This window comes from Cenococcum geophilum (assembly GCF_001692895.1).
Source record: "Cenococcum geophilum 1.58 unplaced genomic scaffold K441scaffold_63, whole genome shotgun sequence".
In the NCBI taxonomy this organism is placed as follows: domain Eukaryota; kingdom Fungi; phylum Ascomycota; class Dothideomycetes; order Gloniales; family Gloniaceae; genus Cenococcum; species Cenococcum geophilum.
This window is the reverse complement of record NW_027137621.1, coordinates 449126-472296: the sequence shown is the minus strand read 5'-3', so window position 1 is coordinate 472296 and position 23171 is coordinate 449126. Positions and strand designations below refer to the sequence as shown.

At 28.8% G+C, this 23171-nt stretch overlaps 2 protein-coding genes across 2 annotated transcripts; one reads left to right on the top strand and one right to left on the bottom strand.

Moving 5' to 3' along the window:
• K441DRAFT_586579 (uncharacterized protein) lies at positions 1-180 on the bottom strand (the record flags this gene model as incomplete). The annotated part of the gene is made up of 1 exon (XM_067644637.1): positions 1-180. A coding segment is annotated over one exon (180 nt), but the record flags the coding sequence as incomplete, so codon positions are not given.
• A 3976-nt stretch (positions 181-4156) lies between these two features.
• On the top strand, positions 4157-4387 carry K441DRAFT_586748 (uncharacterized protein; the record flags this gene model as incomplete). The annotated part of the gene is made up of 1 exon (XM_067644649.1): positions 4157-4387. A coding segment is annotated over one exon (231 nt), but the record flags the coding sequence as incomplete, so codon positions are not given.
• Positions 4388-23171: the final 18784 nt, after the last annotated feature.

Genomic DNA, 23171 nt, shown 5'->3' with positions numbered 1-23171 from the left:
TTACTTACTAATCTTCTTAGGTCGCTTACCCCTATTATAATTACAAAACAAATAAGGCTGTAACTCCTTAGTAGTTGTCATTATTACTACAACTCTAGTATTGTTTATTAGAAGATTAAATATCTTTAAATTGGATCTAAAAGCGGCCTTAAAGCCTAATTTGATGGCGGTAAGGCTATACTAGCCATCTTAGGCGTAGCTTAGCATTATCTCTTATAACCTAGTAAGTAAAGTAGATCTAAATTTTCGCCACTTAAAGGTCTTGCTTACTACATCCTTAAATCTCTATAACGACTCAGCTCTGCTCCACCCTAAAATATCTATCCTTATAGCGGTTATCCCACCTAAATACCAGATTAACTTAAGTTCTTATTAATATAATTTTATTTTTATATACCTATAGAAGTGCTACAGATAAGGTTAAAATGTTCTCATAGTAAATATCTAAAGTTAGATAGTGCCTGCTTAATATATATTAGAAAAATAAGAGATATAACTCCCCTTATACCTCCGCCGTCTATACTTAAAATATAAATACTAGCACTAGGTAGTACAAATTAAAAATCAGACGCTCTATAAGGTAAGGCATAGAGGACATAAAATAAGAGATAATAACTGTATTTCGTTAAGGATAATTATCTTCTATATATTTTAATATATATATTATAAAGTATATAACCGCAGTCTAATACCTTTTCGGGCATTTACATTAGATAATAGAAGTAAGACTTATAGCTTCTAAACTCTACTACTTAGGGCCGAAGCCTTGCGATATTTTGCGTGTAAATCTAAGATGCGGTTAATAAAGAGTTTAATTAGAGTGTTTAGAATATAGACTGGAAATTATCCAGAACCGCTAATAAAATTTTTATATAAATACTCGCATTTATAGCATAGTCCTACATTACAGAGATATAAACATTTAAGAAATGCTTTAAGAAGATAAAAGTAGGAAGAAAGTCTATAATTAGCATTAGTTAGTTAGCTAGATTTAGGGCAGGGATTATATAATAAAAACCCGGAGGATAGCTTAATAGAATTAACGCTAATACTACTAATAGGGCGATAAAGTGCTATAGCCATGCCTAAGACGGTATGTGCTTAATAAGATCTCTAAGGCACGCTAAAAACCCCTTGTTTAAGAAGCTATAAGGTTATACTACTTAGACAAATAAGAATAGGGCGGTAATAGTAGAGTAAAAGTGCTCTAAAGCTAAGCTTAATAAAGCCTTAAAATGCTTAAAACGGAATTTAACTTAAGTAGATTGGCGTAAAACACGTGCTTCTTCTAATATAAAAAGAATTCGCTTTCAAAATATGTATAAACATTTCGCTAGGCTTATAGACGAATTTAGTCTAAGGATATGGATACTGTAAAAATAAGCCTTTAGATCTATATTTACGTCTTTAGCTTTACTATATTGCTTAAAGTTCTATATTATTTTAGTTATTAAAGCTAGGGACTTTAATTTAGCAATATTTTTATTAAAGGTTAGTAAGGATATATTAAATACTAGCAGAATATAGGGGAGTACGGGGAGATTAGAACTTAGAGATTTAATAGCTTACTAAGCTATAAGCTTAGACACCTCCCTTTTACCTTAGTGGACTCATACTAAGAAATCGATTGCGCTGACGCGCTAATCTCCTTTAGATATTTAATCGAATTCTTTGTCTAAGGAACTTTAGCGAGATTTGTATAAAAGCATAAGCTTTTTTTATAAGGAAAACTTATAAACCCCAACAAAATTAATTAATCTCCCCACCACGTATTTTAAGGTAAAAATTATATTAAATTACTTAGGAGATCTAGCTCTATAGATTATAAGATTTTAGGCTTTTTATACCTTACGTGGGCCCGTATATAAGGGTACGTAAAGGTGCTTATGCTTTTAACAACGGGAATTTTAACTTTAACAAAATTAATCTCAGATTTAGGAGGGGACATTATAATTCTAAAGCCGTTAGTATATAAAGTAGCTACCTAAAATATATCTATAAACTTTTAAAGACTTTATTTTATTATGTTGTAGAGGAAATCCCTTTACAAAATTGCTAAAACTAAGATTTTTGCTTATGCTTTTAACAAAACTCGCTAAAGGCTCTCAGACGTGATTTTGTAAGAAGGAAGACGGCGTAGCTATTATTCCGACGCTAGCCAAAAAAATTACGTTTAAGCTCGCTAAGGTAAACCTCCCTTAGTTTACCCAGATCCGTAACGAAATAGTAAACTACGTTAGAAAAAGGTAAGAGTACTTAATTATATAATAATAAGCCGAGCATTTTACGACGTTTTAAAGGCTACTACTAAGAGATTTTTCTCGTTACTATCTCCCCACTGCTATAGAAAAGAAGTAACTGTGATAAAGAATAGTTTTAAAGTTTATAATTAATAAAAAGGATTAGTAAAGTATCTTTGCGGGTTTAAGGTCTTCCTAAAGGTAGATTTAATTATACGCATTAGCTAGAAAATTTCTATCTATAGTATCTCCTAGTAGGTATTGCAGAATAGTAGACTTTATTTTTTTACTAACTAGTATAATAAATAATAGGCTCTAATACTGGCTCTCTTCTAGTATTAAGAACTTAAAAGCTTATTAGTACTTAGTAATAGCACCTTCGCTTTTAAAATTAACAGTTATTTAAGGAATTTTTACTATTAATAAAAGCGGATAAGGCGGAGGAGTAGAGCTTAGGAAATCCTCTAAACATTTACTTATATATATATATTTAAATATTTATAGTTTCCTAAAAATTTAATTCTACTTCGTGCCGCCTAATACAGTTTTATAATCTATAAGATAGTATAATTAAAATACTAAATTAAAAATTTTAGTTTTAATATTTGGTTCTAACTAATATTTCCCATAAAAGAGCTTTAAGTCTCCCACATTAGTAGGAATATTAAGCTCTTAGTATAAGTAATAGCTCTTCCTATAACTATAGATAACTCTATCCGTGGCCTTCGTAGCTGCGCCTTAACCACCCACCTAAAGGGTGGGTGGTGGACATCCAAATCGCCAGGACACCTCAATCGCCAGAGTTTAAAAGAATTAATTATATAACACCACCACATTAATAATTATAAGTCTTTCTACTGCTTATACGCTTTATTATATTTATTATATTTATCCCTAGCGTTATTAAAAGTCTTAAGCTCTAGTATTAGTGATTTAGCCTTCTTTTTACGCTTATTTGTGAGCTTTTTTTTATTATCTATTTTTCTTTTTTTAGCTAATAAACGGCCTTTAGCTATAATAATTACCCCAAATTTTTATATAACCTTTTTAGTATTGGCTTTTTACTTTTAGCATTACTTAATTTTAATTTTAGTGTTTTTTAATTACTATTTAAAGGGTTTAAAAGCTTAAAATTAAGTATTTACTTTATAGACATATTTTTATATAGCCTTATTTAGGTTTTTATTTTCCTATTTTTACTAATTATATTTAATATACTAAGTTAAGTTACTTATCTGCCTAATTATCTTTAATATAATAATATTAATAGTCTTTAATATTAAGTTTTTTTTTGTGTAGTCTTATATAATAAAGGCAGTTTATTAAATACTTTTTTTAGGCTAAGTAGGTAAAGTATAGCCTCTATAAACACTACTTTAGTTACTTTAGTTACTATTTTTATAAATATATATTTCAGAAGTATATAGCCTATTTAGTACTATAAATAAATAGTAGTTTAGTAAAATCTATATAACAGTTAATAGGGATATAATTAATAAATTATTTAAGCATAAAAATGCTAAGGCGTTACCTAATAATATTTTTTTTTTATTATTTATAATATAGTACTTCCTTTTTTATAATTATTAAGTTATCTACTTATTATAGATCAATTTAATTAAGACTTTTGTCTAGTAACGCGTTGTTTAATGCGACCGTATAAATTATAAATTTTATGCATTACCTTTATAATTAAAAAATATATACTATTATAGATGGCTTAAGTAAGGCAAGCGACCTAGTTTTCAATTNATAGATAATTACTTATTGTGGTGGTTGTGTAGTAATTAAATATTTAAGAAAGTTGATCAATTCTGGCGATTGAGGTGTCCTGGCGATTTGGATGTCCACCACCTACCCTTCGGGTGGGTGGTCAAGGCGCAGCTACGAAGGCCACGGATAAGCTGTTTATACTTAAGGCGCGGAACTACCTAGATATAGCGAAAATAAAACTTAGGGCACTTAATTTTAACTATCCTCTTATACGTAAAAAACATCGGTTACTATCTAAAAAAAACGTCCGCCGCCTTAAAAATGTATTTAAAAGAGTAGGTTATAAAAGGCTAGAAAAAGATATTTTTATTAATACTATTATAGACAATATGGCTCTTATCTCGTTACTAGCCTTTTTAGGTCTTAATAAATAACGTTTTTATTAACTTTAGAAGGATAACTTAATACTGTTTATTAGCCTAAGGAGTATAAACTACCTTAGAGGCTTATATCATATTAAAGCTACTAAAGAATTTTTAGACGATAATAACCAATAGTAAATAATGAGGCTCTTCTCTAAAGGTAAGCGCGTTTACTTAAGTGTCTTAATTTTTTAGCTAAAAAATCTATTACAGATCTCCCACAAATAGTCCTTATAAGGATAATTAAAAAATACTTAAATAAACAGAAACCGTTAAACGGGGAAGTATTTCGCAAAATATAATACTATCATTTTAAGAATGACACGAAATTAGAGAATAGATAGTAGGCCCTATTAGATAGGTCTAAGCTAAATAATCTAAGACAACTTCTTAAGAATTCCCACTTTGCGATAGTATTTAATGCCCTAGTAAAAATATAAGGCCTATAGGAACCAATTTAGATCGGAGCGCTATATAAATTCTTAACGCTTAAATATAATAAGGTATATTATTCTCTACTTGCTTATAAAGAGTGCTAGCTAAATAAACTAGGAACTACTTTATGGACTTAACTATATCTCTAAAATTTAGAAGAAGATTATTAGCTATAGTAATATAGATTTACCCCTATTAGTAGTAGATCTAAACACTATTTAAAATCTAAAACTACTTATACTAACTATCTTAAAAGCTAATATAAATTGTATTACCGCGCTAATAAAGTCCAGAAAGATTTTCCTAGCTATTTTAGACCAGTTAATAAGAGACCTTATTTTATAGAACATTTCTTTAATAGATTGTTTAATTCCTTTATTAAGAACCTTTTTTAAGAACCTTAAATACCTAAAACCTTATTATATTATACTAAAGCATTTAATTAGCAATAAAATAAAACAAACAATTCGTTAGAGCTTTAAAGCTTACTATTATTATCCTAAAAACTTAATTATACCGTTCTTGGAGATAAGCTAGTAGCGCTATTTAAAGTATAGATTTATAGAAGACCGATAGCTTCGCTATATACTATTATAAGCGTTTTATCTTTATGATTTCCCATATATAACTTAATATGCTCTATAAAAAGAAATTGGAAAAGAAAAGCCTACTATTAGGGAGCTAAGTCTAGCTCAATATTAAAACCTCAGCCATCTATTTATTACTTAAGGCTTTCGGACTCCTATAGCTCTTATACTTAAGTCGCAAGATCCTAAAAAAGAACTTACTATTTAACCATTGCAAAAAGCTAATCCTTAATTAAAGTCTATAAATAAGCGAAAAGTTAATATAACGGAACCTTGTAGCAGGTACTACAATAGGCTCATTATTAGGCTAGGTGTGTAGGTAATGCAAATTAAAGTTAATAACGTAATAATAACTGGTAGAGTGGTTGCCTAATAGATTAACTCTAATTATATTTTAAGAATTACTACAAGGAAAGAACTATCTAGGTAGGGACTAAGGTCCTTAAATATATAACTATACTTCTATAAAATCCTTTTTATACGTAATATACGTCTTATATATAAGGTACGTAAGTTTCTCCCGTTCCTCTTATTTAATACGTAGCACGTTATATAACCTTAGCTACTATTCCTTATTATATAGTTCTATTAGCTCTATTTTAGACCGTGTCTATATTAACTAACTAGCTTCTTTTAACTCCTTTCCTAGTAGTTATAATATTATACTTAAAGCGTCCGTAATACTATCTCCTTCCTCTTTATCTTTATCCTTAAAGATTTCTAGTATCTTTAAGTTATTTACTAGAGGTATAATATCCGTCTAATTAATTTAGTTAATATTGTTACTTATTATACCTAAAGCTTCTTCTTCTTTATACGCCCAACGTCGTACTCGCACTATTGCTGCAATATTATTACTTAGTAAAATTATACTATCTTTATATTCTTGTTGTTTAAAAGAGGGGTTAGTTTATATTATATTAGTAAGTCTATCCTTATAATAACCGTCCTCTTATTTAAAATATACTAAAGTAAATATTTATTCGTCCTATAACATTTGCTTTACCTCTAATACTAAATATACGCAACCTATTATTCTAAATAGTCGTCTAGTTCCCTAGTTAATTTATCTTAGGGTTTTATGTTTAATCTACTACTACATAACTAGATAGTAAACTATCTTAAACCCTTACTAAGTTAAAACGTTCTTATAATATAGAGCAGAAGGCTCTTAAAGCCCGTATTATAGCGTCCGCTTAGTTACTTCGTCTTAAAAAGGTTTATAAAAAGGTTTATTTTAAGAAGTAGAAGCTTATAAAATAGGGTTTATAAGAACTTAGTAATAAGAGAACGGATTCTCTTCTAGCTAAGAAGGGAATAGATCTAAGTAGTTTGGCAACTACTCTTCTTAAGTCCCCCTTAAGTAGCTTATTCTTTAGCGATCTCTCTTTATTAATACTGCCTAACCTAATCTTTTTTAATACTCCTATACCTTTCCTATAGCGTTTTTTAGGTTCTCTAGTGGTTTCTAGGCAGTCTTATTATAGCCTATCCACTTTACCTTATACTATATTTTATTGTTAATGTCCTTATAACTAATAATTCTTAAAACTTACTATTTATTCTCTTCTTACCCTCTATATATATCTACTTTATAAACTAGCGGCTTAATATTCCTATATACTAGCTTTAGCATTATAATATACTATATAGGGCAGATCTTTATTTTAGCTAGTAGGTTTAACTTAAACGTAACTAGTAAAATCCTTTAAATAATTTTAAAAGGTCCTAGTTTAATATAGTCTAACTTCTTACTTAATTGTTAACACTTAAAATTTTTATATAGTACCTATACTTTATCTCCCTCCTTAAGATCTAATCCCTTAAATCTCTTAGTATTATAGTACTTTTTTATTCTTTCTTATACCTTCTTTACTAATCCCACAAGGTCTATATAAAGATTTATTAATATCTTTATTCTTTCTTTAGCTATACTACTTATTTTCTTTACTTACTATAGTAATAACAATATCCTTAGCTTATATTTATAATTTACCTTAAATAGTAATATACCTATTCCTTTTTATAGCGTTGCATTATATATAAACTATATAACTAGTAATAGTAATACCTAATTATTCTACGCGTGATTAATATAGTGTTTTAGATACTGTTTTAGTATCTAATTTAATCTTTCTATTTAACCGTCTGTCTGCGGATAATATATAGTAGAAGTTACTACTCTAACTCCTTATTCCGCTAAGAATACCTCCTAAAATACTACTATAAATCTTAGATCTCTATCTAATATAATCTTACTTAGTACCCTATATCTTATAAATACTTCTTTAATATAGATTTTAGCGATATCTTTTACTAATATTTCTTCTATATATGCTATAAAGTATACCCACTTTATAAGCTTGTCTATTATTACCAAAATCGCGTTATAATCTTATCTAGTAATATGATCTCTTAACTTTAGTAACTTAATAATAAAGTCCTAAAATATAACTTCCTATAGTTTCTCTAGTATCTTAATAGGTTAGAGCCCTCTATATAGCTTATACCTTATTAGTTTATTTCTTTAATAATTTAGATATTTTTTTAGTAATTTTTCGCGCTAAGCCCTAAATTCTATTAATAATATACTCCTCCTAGAGTCTTAATACTAAGTTCGCGGCTCTATTATATCCTTAAGTTAATCCCTTATAGAAATCTTTTATAAATTATTCTGCTATACTTCTTAGGATATACTTTACTTCTTTATATTTATATATATCTATCTATAGATTTTCTAGCTATACCTTTAAAAAATTTTATACCTAAAAGCTTTCTAATAACTTATAAACTCTATCTAGTTCTTTTTAAGTTACTATAATTTTTAGATAATTATATCTAATTAGTCTATCTATGTCTTTTTATAGTAAAGCCCCTAATAGCTTTTTATCGTTCTATAGTTTAGCCTTTTAACTTAAAGCGTCTGCTCTTATATTATCTATACCCTTAGTATACTAAATCTTAAAATAGTATTCTATAAGCATTTCTGCCTATCTAACCTATCTTTAGTTAAGTTCCTTTATTATTAGAAATCCTATTAGGTTTTTATAATCTATCTTAACTCTAAATAGTTTTTTAGTATATTATAAGAATACTTTCTATTTTTTTAGTACTATAATTATACCTAATAACTCCTTATTATAGATATTATAGTTTAACTTTAGTAGTATTATCTTCCAACTATAATATGCCATTAGGTGCTATCTATTTTAATATTTCTATATAAAGTATACTCCTAGTATATAGTTTAATATATCTATTTTTATAACCGCCTCTAATCCTAGTTAATAGATTTTAAAAACTAGCTCCTAGGTAAATAATTCCTTAACTTATTTAAATAACTCTTATTACTCTTTACCCTATACCTATAGTTTTTTTTATTTATTAATTACGTAAATAGTTTAATATCCTTTAACTATTACGCTATAAACTTTCTATAGTAATTATAAAACCCTAAAAATAATCTTAACTGCATAATGTTCTCTAGTTCTTACTAATTTACTATAGTCTTAATCTTCTTTAGATCTATACTAAGTTAGCCTAATTTAATAATAAATCTAATAAAATCGGTCTTTCTAGTGGAGAACTTGTATTTTTTAATTACTACTAGTATCTGTTCCTTTTATAGTCTCTTTAAAACCTATTTAACATATTCTCTATATTCTTCCTTACTTATTAAGTAAATAATAATATTATTAAGATATACTATAATAAATTAATTTAAGTATTCTCCTAATATATTATTAATACGCTTTTAGAACGTCGCTAGTGCGTTTATAAGCCTAAATTGTATAACTAATAGTTTATATAGTCCTTTCTTTAACCTAAAGGCTGCTTTTTATTTATTACCTTCCTTAATTCTAATTTAATGGTACGCCTATCTTAGATCTATCTTTATAAAGATTTGCGTATTACCTATTCTATCTTAAATCCTACTAATTAAGGGTAAAGAATACCTATTCTTTCTAGTAATACTATTTAACTATTTATAGTTAATACACAGCCTTAGTTTGCTATTTTTTTGGTATAAATAGTACTAGATAACCCGCTGATAACTGCGATAGTCTAATATATCCCTTTTATAAATTTTCTTAGATAAACTCCTTTAATGCTCTACCTTCCTCTTTAGTAAGCTTATAGATTAGAAAGAATCTTAGACTTATTCCTAGTTCTAATTCTATCTTATAGCCCTATACTATATACTCTAACAGCGTTTTACTTTTTGGTAACTATAGTTTCTTACCATACTTATAATATCTCTTTAGTATATAACTTAAGCCTTGCTTAGTCTCTTTATATATTGCTCTGACTTAGTACTATACTAACTTAGCTTATTATTGCATCTTATAGCGTTAAGTATTACTAATATTAACTTAACCTATAACCTAATCGATCTTTTGATTATATTTCTATAACTAAGGCATTCCTAGTACTGCCTTATTATTCCCTAATAGTAATATATTAAAAGACATCTTAATTTATTTCCCTTTAATAGTTAACTAAATAGGTCCTATTTTAAGGTTAATAATACCTCCTTTATAGGCTATCGGATCTTCTAAAATTATTACTAATAGGTAAGGATACTCCTTTTTCCTATATAGTAACCCTATTTTTTTTTAACTGCTGCTAGTTGTTACGGACGCTTTAAGTACGATGTTATGACTACTTAAGGAAGAGTCAAAAGAAGCTAGTTGGTTAATTAGAGCACGGTCTAAAATGGAGCCGATAGAGCTATATAATAAGGAATAGTAACTAAGGTCACATAATATAATCTATATAATCTATATAATCTATATAATTTATAAGATCTATAATAAAGCAGATAGAGCATATATATATTATATATAAGAAGGATTTTATAGGAGTACGGTTGTGTATTTAAGGACCCTTAATCCCTACCTAGATAGTTCCTTCCTTATAGTAATTCTTGGAATACAATTAGAGTTAATCTATTAGGTAACCACTCCACTAGTTATTATTATATTGTTAACTTTAATTTATATTACCTATACACCTAGCCTAATAATAAGCCTATTAGAGTTTCTACTATAAGGTTCCGTTATACAATTACTACCTAGTTATAGTATTAAATACCGAAAGTTAAACAATATGACACTAAAAGCAGCCACTATAACGCTAATAACGGCGGCAACTATATTAAGGTTAGTAGATAACACCAGTATAGCAAATACTAACTTATAGCAACCTATAACTGTTAGATAATTATAAGAGGTAATTAACCGGTTAATAACTAATAATGCAGCACTAGAAGAAAGGGTTAATAGGATAGAAACGGCGAAGATTAAGCTACTATTAATTAAGAGATACTTAGGAGAAAGATTAAAGCTTAAAGGATTTCTTATATAAATGCACTTTAAAGTTACACAGGAAGGGGTAAAGCTACTAACACCTATAGATTAAATAGCCTATACGGGACTATTCCTATTAGGAAGAGCACTTAAATAGTTTAAGCCTTACCTTATAAAGATACAGATAAATAAAATAACGACCACTAATTAAAAGGTGTGATTTATATTTTTAAGCTAGAAAGGATTTATAGAGCAACTTATATAAATGTTTAGAGACCCAGAAGGTATAACTATAGCAGAAAGAAAACTTTAGAACATTACGTAATAAACCTTAGTAATTAAGTATACAATATAGTTCTAAACGCTAGCTATATAAGTTAAGTAGGATAATAGGGCGCTTATAGTATGGTATAAACAAGGACTTAAGGCTAAAGTTTAAAACGTAATTATTCTAATAGAAAATGTAGATACCCTAAGGGAACTAATAGATTAGGCGATTAAGATTAATAATTAGATCTACTAAAAGGAGTAGGCTAAAAAAGGTTAGGATAGAGTTCTATAGTTATATAAGGCGTAAAGTACGCAATAACTAAAGCTAAGTTAGAAACTATAGTATAGCACAAAGCTAATAGACCTAAGTAGTACTAAAGAAACCTATAAGAGATGGAGTAAGAAACTATAAAAACTTAGAGGTTAAGGATCTAGTAATTACAGGACTAAAAAGTAAAGGCTAAACTAGAGATCTTAGTAGCAAAAGACGTTTAAGCGGACTCTATAATAAAGTTAATAGTTTAAAAATGAAGCTTATATAAATTATAGGAAATAAGGTTATTTTATAAGGGATTATAAAGATAGTTAGAGTTACTATATAATAAAGGGAACAAAACTAATAGTAGAAGATATATATATATAGAAGGATAATAGTATACTATAAGGAATAAAAGAGTATTTAATTAAAAGTTTTGCGTTTTATTATAATAACGTATACCAAATTTATAAAGACGCTAAGTATGGCGTAAGCTATTAGCTATAGGAGCCGAACCCTATAGCGTATAGAGAAACTAATAAACTAGTTTATAGATTAGACATTAAGGATAATAAATTTAACGTAGGTAAAACATTTTATAATAATAAGGTAATAAAGGTAGCTTACTAGAAGCATATAGACCTTAGAGATGTTATACTAAAAGTAAAGGATAATTCCACTATAGAACAAGGAATATTAGTAGGGATTAAAACCCTACTAGACACGATGTTTATCGCTTTATAAGACGCAAGAGAAGTAGAATAGTGAACTACTTTGGCACTTAATAAAGGCAAAAGGCTAAAGGCTTAAGATTCTTAAGATAAGATAAAGACGACTAAGATTCTTAAGACGAAATAAGGTAAGCTTAAGGACCTATAATAGACAGAAACCAATAGAGTAGAGTAGTAGCTTAGTTTAAAGATATATAAATAAGCTTAGGATAGAGTTTCCTATAAATATAAGATTCTTAAAATAAGATAAGTAAGATTTAAGACTTTTAAGATAAGAGGAGAATACCTAAGCCTAGTTAGACTAAGGTAAGAGCTAAGCTTAAGTTAGAAGCAAGCTTAGGATTAAGAATCCTATAGGACTAAGACTTTAATATATAAATAAGGACCACCGAATAAACTAAAACTAAGAAGTAAGAAGACTTTAAGGATCCACTTATAAGACGCGAAAGGAAAAAAACTATAAAGGAGTTTGGAGTAAGAATTACCTTATAGCAAGATTAGAAACTAGATAAGAGATCTAGTATATTAGGGCGTATATAAGATAGAGCACCGGTATAACAAATTACTAATAGGCCTAGGGTAGGCATACTAAGAGCTAAGTAGCTTACTAAACTAAAATAAGAAGAGGATCTAGGGATTCTAATTAGGTTTAAAAAACGATATATAAAAGGCTATTATAATGTAGTAATAAGAAGATACTTCCTTATAAATATGCTATATATACTTAAACAGCTATACTAAAAGTGGTATAGATAACGATATAATAATAAGTAGGAACATTTCTATATATAGCTGAATAAAAAAGTTATCTAAGACCACCTAATTATAGAAAAGGTTATAACTTATATTAAGGGAGCCTTAATTATAATATTAAAATATCTAAAGGAGTAATTAGAGGACTAGAGAAGTAAAAGATAAATTTTAGTATTTATAAATAAAGTTGCAACGCTTAGATTAATATAAGAAAGGTTTAAACTTAAGAATAAGAACAAGCTAAGAGTTAACCTAAGATACTAAGTATATTATATATTAGTATAAATCGCATATATAGATAATATATATAATATATATAAAGCACCTAAGGATAAGTATTATAAGTATTTAAGAAGAATATATTAAATATATAATAAGGCAAAGTATAGAAACGCTAAATATATATATAGTTAGCATTTAGTAAAAGTATAAAAATAAGGGGACTTAATACTTTAGCTAGGAAGATTCCTTACGGAAGAATGCCTAAATAGATAATAGTAGTGGGAATACTTAGAGAATATATATCTATAGTATATTAAAGATAAAAAGTAAACTAAGTATTGGCTAAAGTTGGACTAAGTATAAACAGGATTAAGTAGCTAATAGTTAGGAAAAGTAGAGGCCTATAAAATTAGAGGGAACTAGTAATAAAGCCTTAGACCCTTAAAGAAATTTAGGGACAATATTTAAACTTATAAGTTAAGTAGTAAGATTAATAGTTTAAGGCGCTAATAGATAGTAGAGTAATAAGGAACTATATCTTACTAGCAGCAGTTAAAAAGAATAGGTTTACTATATAGGAAAAAGGAGCATCCTTACCTATTAGTAACAATTTTAGGAGATCTAATAGCCTATAGAGGAGGTATTATTAATCTTAAAACAGAACCTATTTGGTTAACTATTAAAGGGAGATGAATTAAGATGTCTTTTAATATATTACTATTAGGGAATAATAAGGCAGTACTAGGAATGCCTTAGTTATAGGAATATAATCCAAAAATTAATTAGTTTATAGGTTAAGTTAATAGTAGGGATACTTAACGCCGTAAGATATAACAATAGGCTAAGATAGTATAGTACTAAGTAGGGGCAACTTACGAAGAAACAGAAAAAGGGATAAGCTACGTATTAAAAAGATACCATAAATACGGCAAGAAACTATAGTTACCAGAAAGTAAAAAGCTATTAAAGTATATAGCATAGAACTATAAAATAGAATTAGAACTAGAAATAAGTCTAAGGTTCTTTCTAATCTATAAGCTTACTAAAGAGGAAGGTAGAGCATTAAAGGAGTTTATCTAAGAAAATCTATAAAAAGGATATATTAGACTATTATAGTTATCAGCGGGATATCCAGTACTATTTATACTAAAGAAAAATAGTAAACTAAGGCTGTGTATTAACTATAAATAGTTAAATAGCATTACTAGGAAGGATACGTATCCTTTACCCTTAATTAGCGAAATTTAAAATAGGATAGGTAATATGCAAATCTTTATAAAGATAGATCTAAGATGGGCGTACTATTAGATTAGGATTAAGGAAGGCAATAAATAAAAAGCAGCCTTTAAATTAAAAGAAGGACTATATAAACTATTAGTTATATAATTCGGGCTTATAAATATACTAGTAATATTTTAAAAGTATATTAACAATATATTAGGAGAATACTTAAATTAATTTGTTATGGTATATCTTAATATTATTATTATCTACTTAATAACTAAGGAAAAATACAGGGAACACGTTAAATAGGTCTTAAAGAGACTATAAAAAGAACAAATACTAGTAGCAATTAAGAAATATAAGTTCTTTATAAGGAAGACTAGTTTCGTTAAATTTATTATTAAACTAGGCTAACTTAGTGTCGGGAATAAGGCAATTTGCCGTCACGTACGGCAAACTGCCGTCACGTGATGGCAAGTTGCCATCACGTGTCGCCGCGGCACTAGCGTGGCGAGGAGCCTTAAGCTCCTCGCCCTTCCTCATTCCAATTAAAAAGCTTTATTAACCAACATCACTATAACCCTACTTAAGTAGTCGTTATTGGTAAGTTACCCTATATAACCAACACTAATTAGTGGTTAAATATATAGTTAACTATAAAGCAGCTAGGTTTTTAAATAGAAGAGATAGTCTTATATAGGGGTGCTATATACGCTTATATAGAATAGATCCCGGCGATACTATGCTACCTTAAACTTACGAAAAACTAGTAATAGAAGTATCACTAAGTACTAGGAGATACCAAGTTACATCTATTACGCAGAATAACCGCGTTTACGAAGATTTAGTTAAGTACTTTAGGTTAGAAGTATCACTAAACCTAAGGTCCCAAGTTAACGTCTAAAACGCGTTAAACAATATCTTAAATTGCCTACCTTTTAATAGCAAACCTACAAGATCCTATAAAACCGAAAATCCTACCTACCTTTAACGTACGACACCCCGTTAATTCTATACCTACTATAGCGTTAACCTACCTAAAGAAGTATAAGGAAGATATTAACCTAAAGATATAGAATAAAGCTATAATTAACCTTATAAACGCTAATGAATAAGACTTAAATGGATTTTTATTACACTATATAGTATATTATAAGGATAGTAAATATAATAATACCGCGCTATAGGAATATATAAAGGAGGACTTTATTAAATAGATAAAGGAAATATAGGCCCCTATAAACAAGGATATTATATAGAACTTCTATAACTTCCTTTAGGAGAATAGAGTATTTGTCCTTAAGGATGGGGGTACTATTAGAAATAATATTTAGGAGCAGGTTCTTAACGTAAAAAAAGAGCACAAATAGACTATATAAGAGATTAAGCACTAACTATGCACTATAAGGAAGCTTAACTTATAATAGAATCTAAGTAATATACTATAAGAGATACGTTCTAATTCTATTGCTCTAGGCGCAAGTTCTTCCGTTCTATATCCATCGCCTCTACCTCTATCTTTAGTTCCCCAGAATCCACTAATTTAACCTATAACTTTAACTACTACCTCTTAACACAAGCAAGTACAAGATCCCCTTACTTCGCGATTTACTAACCTTTAGACTCCACCAACCAGACCTACGTCCCTACTGTAGCCTATAATATAACTCCTACCTCCTCTATCTTAATCTTAAATCGGAGGCAGTTTAAAATTACTTATAAAGCTTACAAAGCTCTATTTAGATTAGAAGAAGAAGTTTAGCGGGGAATTATATAATATTCTTAATTTAAAATTACGTATCTTCTATAACTGTTGCTAGAAGGTAGGAATAGAGTCTAATTAATACCACAACACCTATTCTATTATGCTTAAGGGCCAAGCTAGTACCTTCTATTATAATCGTTTAGTAGGAAAAGAATATAATTTTAACCGCATAATATATAAGTTAAGATGCCACTTTAAAATAAAAGAGAATAAGTAGCAGTATATATTAGAATAGAGAGAGACTACCTTCCTAAGGATTATTGCTACAAACCCAGGTATCCCTTAGCTTAATTATCTTCAAAAGCTCTTTAATTAACTTTAGATAATTTAGCGTAGTTTATCCAAATTATATTAAGAGGACTTTAGCCTATATAATTAAGTTATTAGCGTATATTAAGGTGTTAAAGAATATAACCTTACTCTCTTTAATCCTATAAATACTTACAAAGGAGTATATACTTAATTAAGATCTTCTATTAGCACCGCTCTATACTCTTAAGAAGTATAGCAATTTAACGCCCAACTTTAACCTACTTTAATTAACCCGCCTAACTAATACAATTATAACTAGACTAATTAAACATATAGTGGCCAGGGTAGGCAATACGGTAGAAGGTACAATTAATAACTATAAGGCAAAGGTAGAGGTCCTTATAAAGGTTCATTTTAAAGTAATCGCTAAAAGAAGTACTACATTTATAAGAAACTAAATTACTAGTTAACTAAGCATTCTCTTAATAAATAAAAGGAGGTATATAATAAGTTCCGCTAGAGTATAAGAAACGTTAGAAATTATAAGGTTATTACAGCCTACTTCTAAAGCTTCCTAGTTCAATATAAAGGCGTAGAAGATCTTAAGGGTAAGGTTAATAAGGCTAAATAGCTCCTTATAGATATAGAAATTAAGGAGTACTTACCCAACTAATACTTCACTAAGTATAGTAAGGTAGATGGTATATAAACCGTCACTATTCTTAATAACCAATCTACGCTCTATTTTACCATAAAGTTAGATATCTTTAATAAGCTAAGAGAGAGTTCCGCGTTCTCCTTTAATAACAAATACTCGGCAAACATCTTCTATAGTATTATACCAGATACTAAAGCCGCAGGAGTATCTATAGCAGGAGAACCTTAAGTTCAAGCCCTTTAGCAGCTTAATAGCTCTGTTTAAATTAACTATTTAACAGCAGGCTAATACATAATTTGTTTTAGTAAGGGTACTGCGATTTTTATTGGCACAATTAGGGTCCAAACCCCCTTAGGGTATATTACCTTTCACGTCGTTCCTATAAACACCCCATTTCTATTTTGTATTAAAGATATAAACAAATTAGGCGTTAAGCTTAATAACCTTAAAAATATACTTATTTAGGGAGATAATTAGGTGCCCGTTATACGTAAGTAGGGTTACCCCTAGTTACTCCTTTATTAACTAGAAAAGAGTGTTACTTAGAGCTATTTAACTAAGTTAGAGTTACATCAACTACACCGTTGTTTTAGCCACCTATCCGTTCACCAATTACTTAGGGTTTTTTAGCGGGTAGGCCATAAAATCGAGGTTAAGGTAATTAAGTATCTTATAAAGTACTACTATTAATGCTAAATAAACCAAAAGTCCCCTAGCCAATTTAAGTTTACCCTTAAAGATAACTACAACTTTAACTTCTATATTATTATTAACGTTATATATTTTAGCGGCAAGCCAGTACTCTAAGTTATTAACTTCTTAACCTCCTTCTAAGCCGTACGATTCTTAAAGGATATATTAGCTAGGAATGCATAGGATACCCTTTAATTATACTAGATTAATATCTACCTAGGACCCCCTAATTAAATCGTCTATAACATAGGAAAGAACTTTTTATTTATAGAGTTTTAATAATAGATAAAGGTAATAGCAATTAAGGTTAAGAAAGTCCCTATTAAGGCATATAATAGTATCGGAAAAGTAAAACGATATTATATACCATTACGCCGCGTATATAAGATTATCTCTTTAGAACTAGAAAATGCTAGTAAAGAACTTACCTTATAAATAGCTATTAAAGCTATTAACAATTCCGCTAGCCCGGATAGACTTATACCTATATTGCTAGTCTTTAGCGCCTACCCTTAAATAACTAACAATTCTCTACTATCTCCCTCCGTCGTATAACGAGCTAAGGCTATTCATAAGGCAATGAAGGAGGTACAACGTCTCTACGCTACACGCTAGGTTAATAACGCACTAGGAATAAGAAATAGCCTAAACACCTTAACTACGCTTAATCTACCACTTTAGTCTAAGGTACGCGTATAGCGTAAAAAGGGAGAATAGTTAGGCCCACATCAACTTATTACAATTAATAGTTAAACTTATACTATTTAGATGCCTTACGGACCTACTTAATTCTATTTAACTATTATTAAGCCTTACTATAAAGATAACAGTTCTAAGCCTTTGTAGAATACCATAGAAGATACCTTAAAGAAGAGCTATAACTAACATACTCTAGAAGGCAATTATAATCCTAATACAATTATAGTAGATACGCCGCAACTACAACGCGGTAGAGGTCGCCTAAAGGGATTACGAAATTGCTAATATCTTATTAATTTTAAAGAGTAATTTATTGCTACTATCGAGAATAGAGTCGAGCTATTAATGGCCTTTATAACAGCTAAGGAGAAGGCTAACTTTAAACTCGCAAAATAGCTTTAAAAGAAAGGTCGCATTATAACTCTAAAAGCTCCTTTCTAAGCATCCAATAAGTAGAAGATCGATAGTCTTATTATAAGAGGGGTCTTTAAATTCAAGAAGTATAACCCTACTAAGTTTAATAAAGTTCGTATCTTTAAGTCAAGAATAGTTAACGAGATTAAAGGCAAAGCTACTAACGCCCTATTTAAGAAATTAAGGCTTATTATCTAAGGCTATAATAACAATAGTAAGGAGGTAATTCTTATACAATCTCTTATAATTTAACGAGCTAGTTAGCGAGTTATTATTGCACTAGCTCCCTCCCTAATAAAGAATGGAATAGCAGTCTATCTATAAGATATTACTTAGGCCTACACCTAATCAGAGACGCACCTTTAGTACTTAATATTAGCATACCTTCTAGAGCAAATTTACCACTAATACTCCGAAGATACAATTATAGTTATGCTCAAGCCATTGTATAAAATCGTAGAGGCAGGAACTTACTAGTAGGCTACCTATAGCAAGCACCATAAAGAGAAGCTTTTAATAACTACTTTTATATTCAATTTATACTTCCTTATTACAACTACAGGAACTCTATTTAGAATTATCGGCATATAAACTAACGATATAATTATCTTAGGAGATGACTAATTCTTAGCTCTTAAAGAAGATAAGCTAGTAAAGGCAAATCTTATAGCAAAGCCAAAGGAAAAGCTTAATTTAATAACACTATTACTCTTTAATAAATATGTCCTCTCCCTAAATAAGGATTCTATTGCTTTGTGCCAGAAGGGTTAAGGTAAAAAGATTAACGTTATTAACGTTAATTCTCCAAAATAAGGATATATAGAGCAACGCGCTTATAGAGCTTATATTACTTCTATCTATCAACCTAAGGCTTTATTTAATCTCTCTATTACCACTTAATACTAGGAACCAACTAAGGATAACATCCTTACCCTAAATAAGCGTCTCTCCTAGTAAATAAACTATCTTAACCGGAGACTACTCTATATGCCTATTAATCTTCCCACCGCTAAGCTCTTTATATTTATTAATAGATCGTTTATAAATAATAAAGATTTTAGCTCCTAGCTAGAATATAAAATCATTATTATGAATAAATCTACCAGAGAGAATAACTTCACAATCTACGGCAATCTTATCTATTAGAGCTTAACCAAGAGTAAGCGCGTTACTTAAAGCGTTCTAGCGTCAGAGATATATAGAATGGTTAGCGGAGTTAATATAGTAATTGCAATTGGAACTACCCTAAAGATAATTATAGATCGACTTAAACTTCCTATTATCCCTATAATTGTATGTACTAACTTATACTCCCTCTATAAGTGCTTAGTTAAGCTTAGTACTATAAAGGAGAAGCGCCTTATAATCGATATTATAGCACTTTATTAATCCTATAAACGGCGAGAACTCTTTAAGATTTAATAGATTAACGGTTAAAATAACCTAGTAGATATAATAACGAAGGCAAACCTAAATAAGGCTTTAGAAACGTTTATTAATACAAATACTTTACACGTATGAGTTAAAGGTTAGGTTAAAAGGGAGTAAGAGTATAACGCTTTACAGACCCTAATTTTAACCAGCTAATTAGGATTTTCTATACCTGGCATGGAAAATTGCTATTAGCTCGCTTATAGCTAGCGCCTTAGCGGCCCTAACGGCCCTAATATAATGTCTACCCACGACTCCTTAGTAAGAAAGCACCACGTGCTAAAAAGCAAATTTTAGGATAGCGAGACTTATATTATAATGGCAATAGTAAATAAGGAGGATCTATATTTATTATAATAGTTAAGCAGTATTTGTATATAGAGGGCAACTATAAAAGAAGAGTTGCTAGTGTCGGGAATAAGGCAATTTGCCGTTACGTACGGCAAACTGCCGTCACGTAATGGTAAGTTGCCATTACGTGTCGCCGCGGCACTAGCGTGGCGAGGAGCCTTAAGCTCCTCGCCCTTCCTTATTCCAATTAAAAAGCTTTATTAACCAACATCACTGTAACCCTACTCAAGTAGTCGTTATTGGTAAGTCACCCTATGTAACCAACACTTAGTATAGATTTAAAGAAAATTAAGGCTATAGTAAATTAGTAGGAACTAAAGAACGTTATATAGTTAAGATTATTTCTAGGGTTTTGCAATTACTATAGAAGGTTTATAGCGTAATAGTTAAAGGATATTAAGCTATTTACGTAATTAATAAAAAAAGAAGAACTATAGGTATAGGGGGAAGAATAGCTAAGATTATTTAAATAAGTTAAGAAATTATTTACCTAGGAGCTAGTTTTTAAGATCTATTAACTAGGACTAGAAATAGTTATAGAAATAAATATATTAGACTTTATACTAGGAGTATACTTTATATAAAAATATTAAAATAAATAGCACCTAGTGGTATACTATAGTTAGAAGATAATACCACTAGAGTTAAACTATAATATCTATAATAAAGAGTTATTAGGTATAGTTATAGTATTAAAAGAATAGTAAGCATTCTTATAAGGTATAGAGAAACTATTTATAGTTAAGATAAATTATAAGAACTTAATAGGATTTCTAATAATAAAGGAACTTAACTAAAGATAGGTTAAATGGGTAGAGATGCTTATAAAATACCATTTTAAGATTTAATATATTAAGGGTATAAATAATATATAAGCAGATACTCTAAGTTAAAAAGCTAAACTATAAAATAATAAAAAGCTATTAGGGGCTTTACTGTAAAAAGACATAGATGGGTTAATTAGGTATAATTATCTAAAAATTATAATAACTTAAGAAGAACTAGAAAGAGTTTATAAGTTATTAAAAAGCTTTTAAGTATAAATAATTCTAAAAGTATAGCTAGAAGATCTATAGATAGATATATATAAACACTAAGAAGTAAAGTATATTCTAAAAAGTATAGCAGAGTAATTTATAGAAGATTTCTATAGAGGGATAACTTAAGGATATAATAAAGCCGTAGGCTTAGTATTAAAACTCTAAAAGGAGTATATTATTAATAAAATCTAGGGCTTAGTATAAAAAGTTATAAAAGAATATCTAGATTACTAGAGAAATAAACTAATAAGGCATAAGCTATATAGAGGGCTATAACCTATTAAAATACTAAAGAGACTATAGGAGGTTATATTATAGGACTTTATTATTAAGTTACTAAAATTAAGAGATCCTATTACCGGATAAGATTATAATATAATCTTAGTAATAGTAGATAAGCTTATAAAGTAGGAATACTTTATAACGTATATAAAAGAAATATTAGCAGAAGATATTACTAGAATTTATATTAAGGAAGTATTTATAAAATACGGAGCACTAAGTAAGACTATATTAGATAGAGATCTAAGATTTATAACAGTATTTTAGGAGGTATTCTTAGCGGAATAAGGAGTTAGAGTAGCAATTTTTACTATATATTATCCGCAGATAGATAGTTAAACAGAGAGACTAAATTAGACACTAAAGTAGTATTTAAAACACTATATTAATTACGTACAGAATAATTAGATATTATTACTACTAGTTATACAGTTTATATATAATATAACACCTTAGGAAGGAATAGGCATATTACTATTTAAGGTAAATTACGGATATAAGCTAANAATATTATTATTACTAAGATAAGTAAAGAAAATAAGTAGTACAGCTAAAGAAAGAATAAAGATATTAATAAATCTTTATATAGACCTTATAGAATTAGTAAAGAAAGTATAAGAGAGAATAAAAAAGTACTATAACGCTAAGAGATCTAAGAGACTAGATCTTAAGGAGGGAGATAAAGTATAGCTACTATATAAAAATTTTAAGAGTTAATAATTAAGTAAGAAGTTAAACTATGTTAGACTAGAACCTTTTAAAATTATTTAAAGGATTTTATTAGTTATATTTAAGTTAAACCTACTAGCTAAAATAAAAATCTACCCTATATAGTATATTGTAATACTAGAGCTAGTATATAGGAATATTAAGCCACTAGTTTATAAAGTAGATATATATAGAGGGTAAGAAGAAAATAAATAATAAGTTTTAAAGATTGTTAGCTATAAGGACATTAATAATAAAATATAGTATAAGGTAAAGTAGATAGGCTATAATAAGACTACCTAGAAACTACTAGAGAATTTAAAAAACGCTATAGAAAAGGTATAGAAGTATTAAAAGAAATTAGGTTAGGCAGTATTAATAAAAAAGAATCGCTAAAGAATAAGTTACCTAAGGGGGACCTAAGAAGAGCAGTTGCTAAGCTATTTAGATCTATTTCCTTCTCAGCTAAAAAAGAATCCATTCTTTTATTACTAAGTTTTTATAAACCCTATTTTATAAGCTTCTACTCCTTAAAATAAACCTTCTTACGTACCTTTTTAAGATAGATTAACTAAGCGGACGCCGTAAGATAAGACTTAAGGGCCCTTTACTAAGTATTAGCTGCCTTCTATTCTGCGTTATAAAAATAATATAACTCTGCTAGAGTAATAGACAGTTTATTATTTAGCTTTATATTAGTAGATTAAATATAAAAC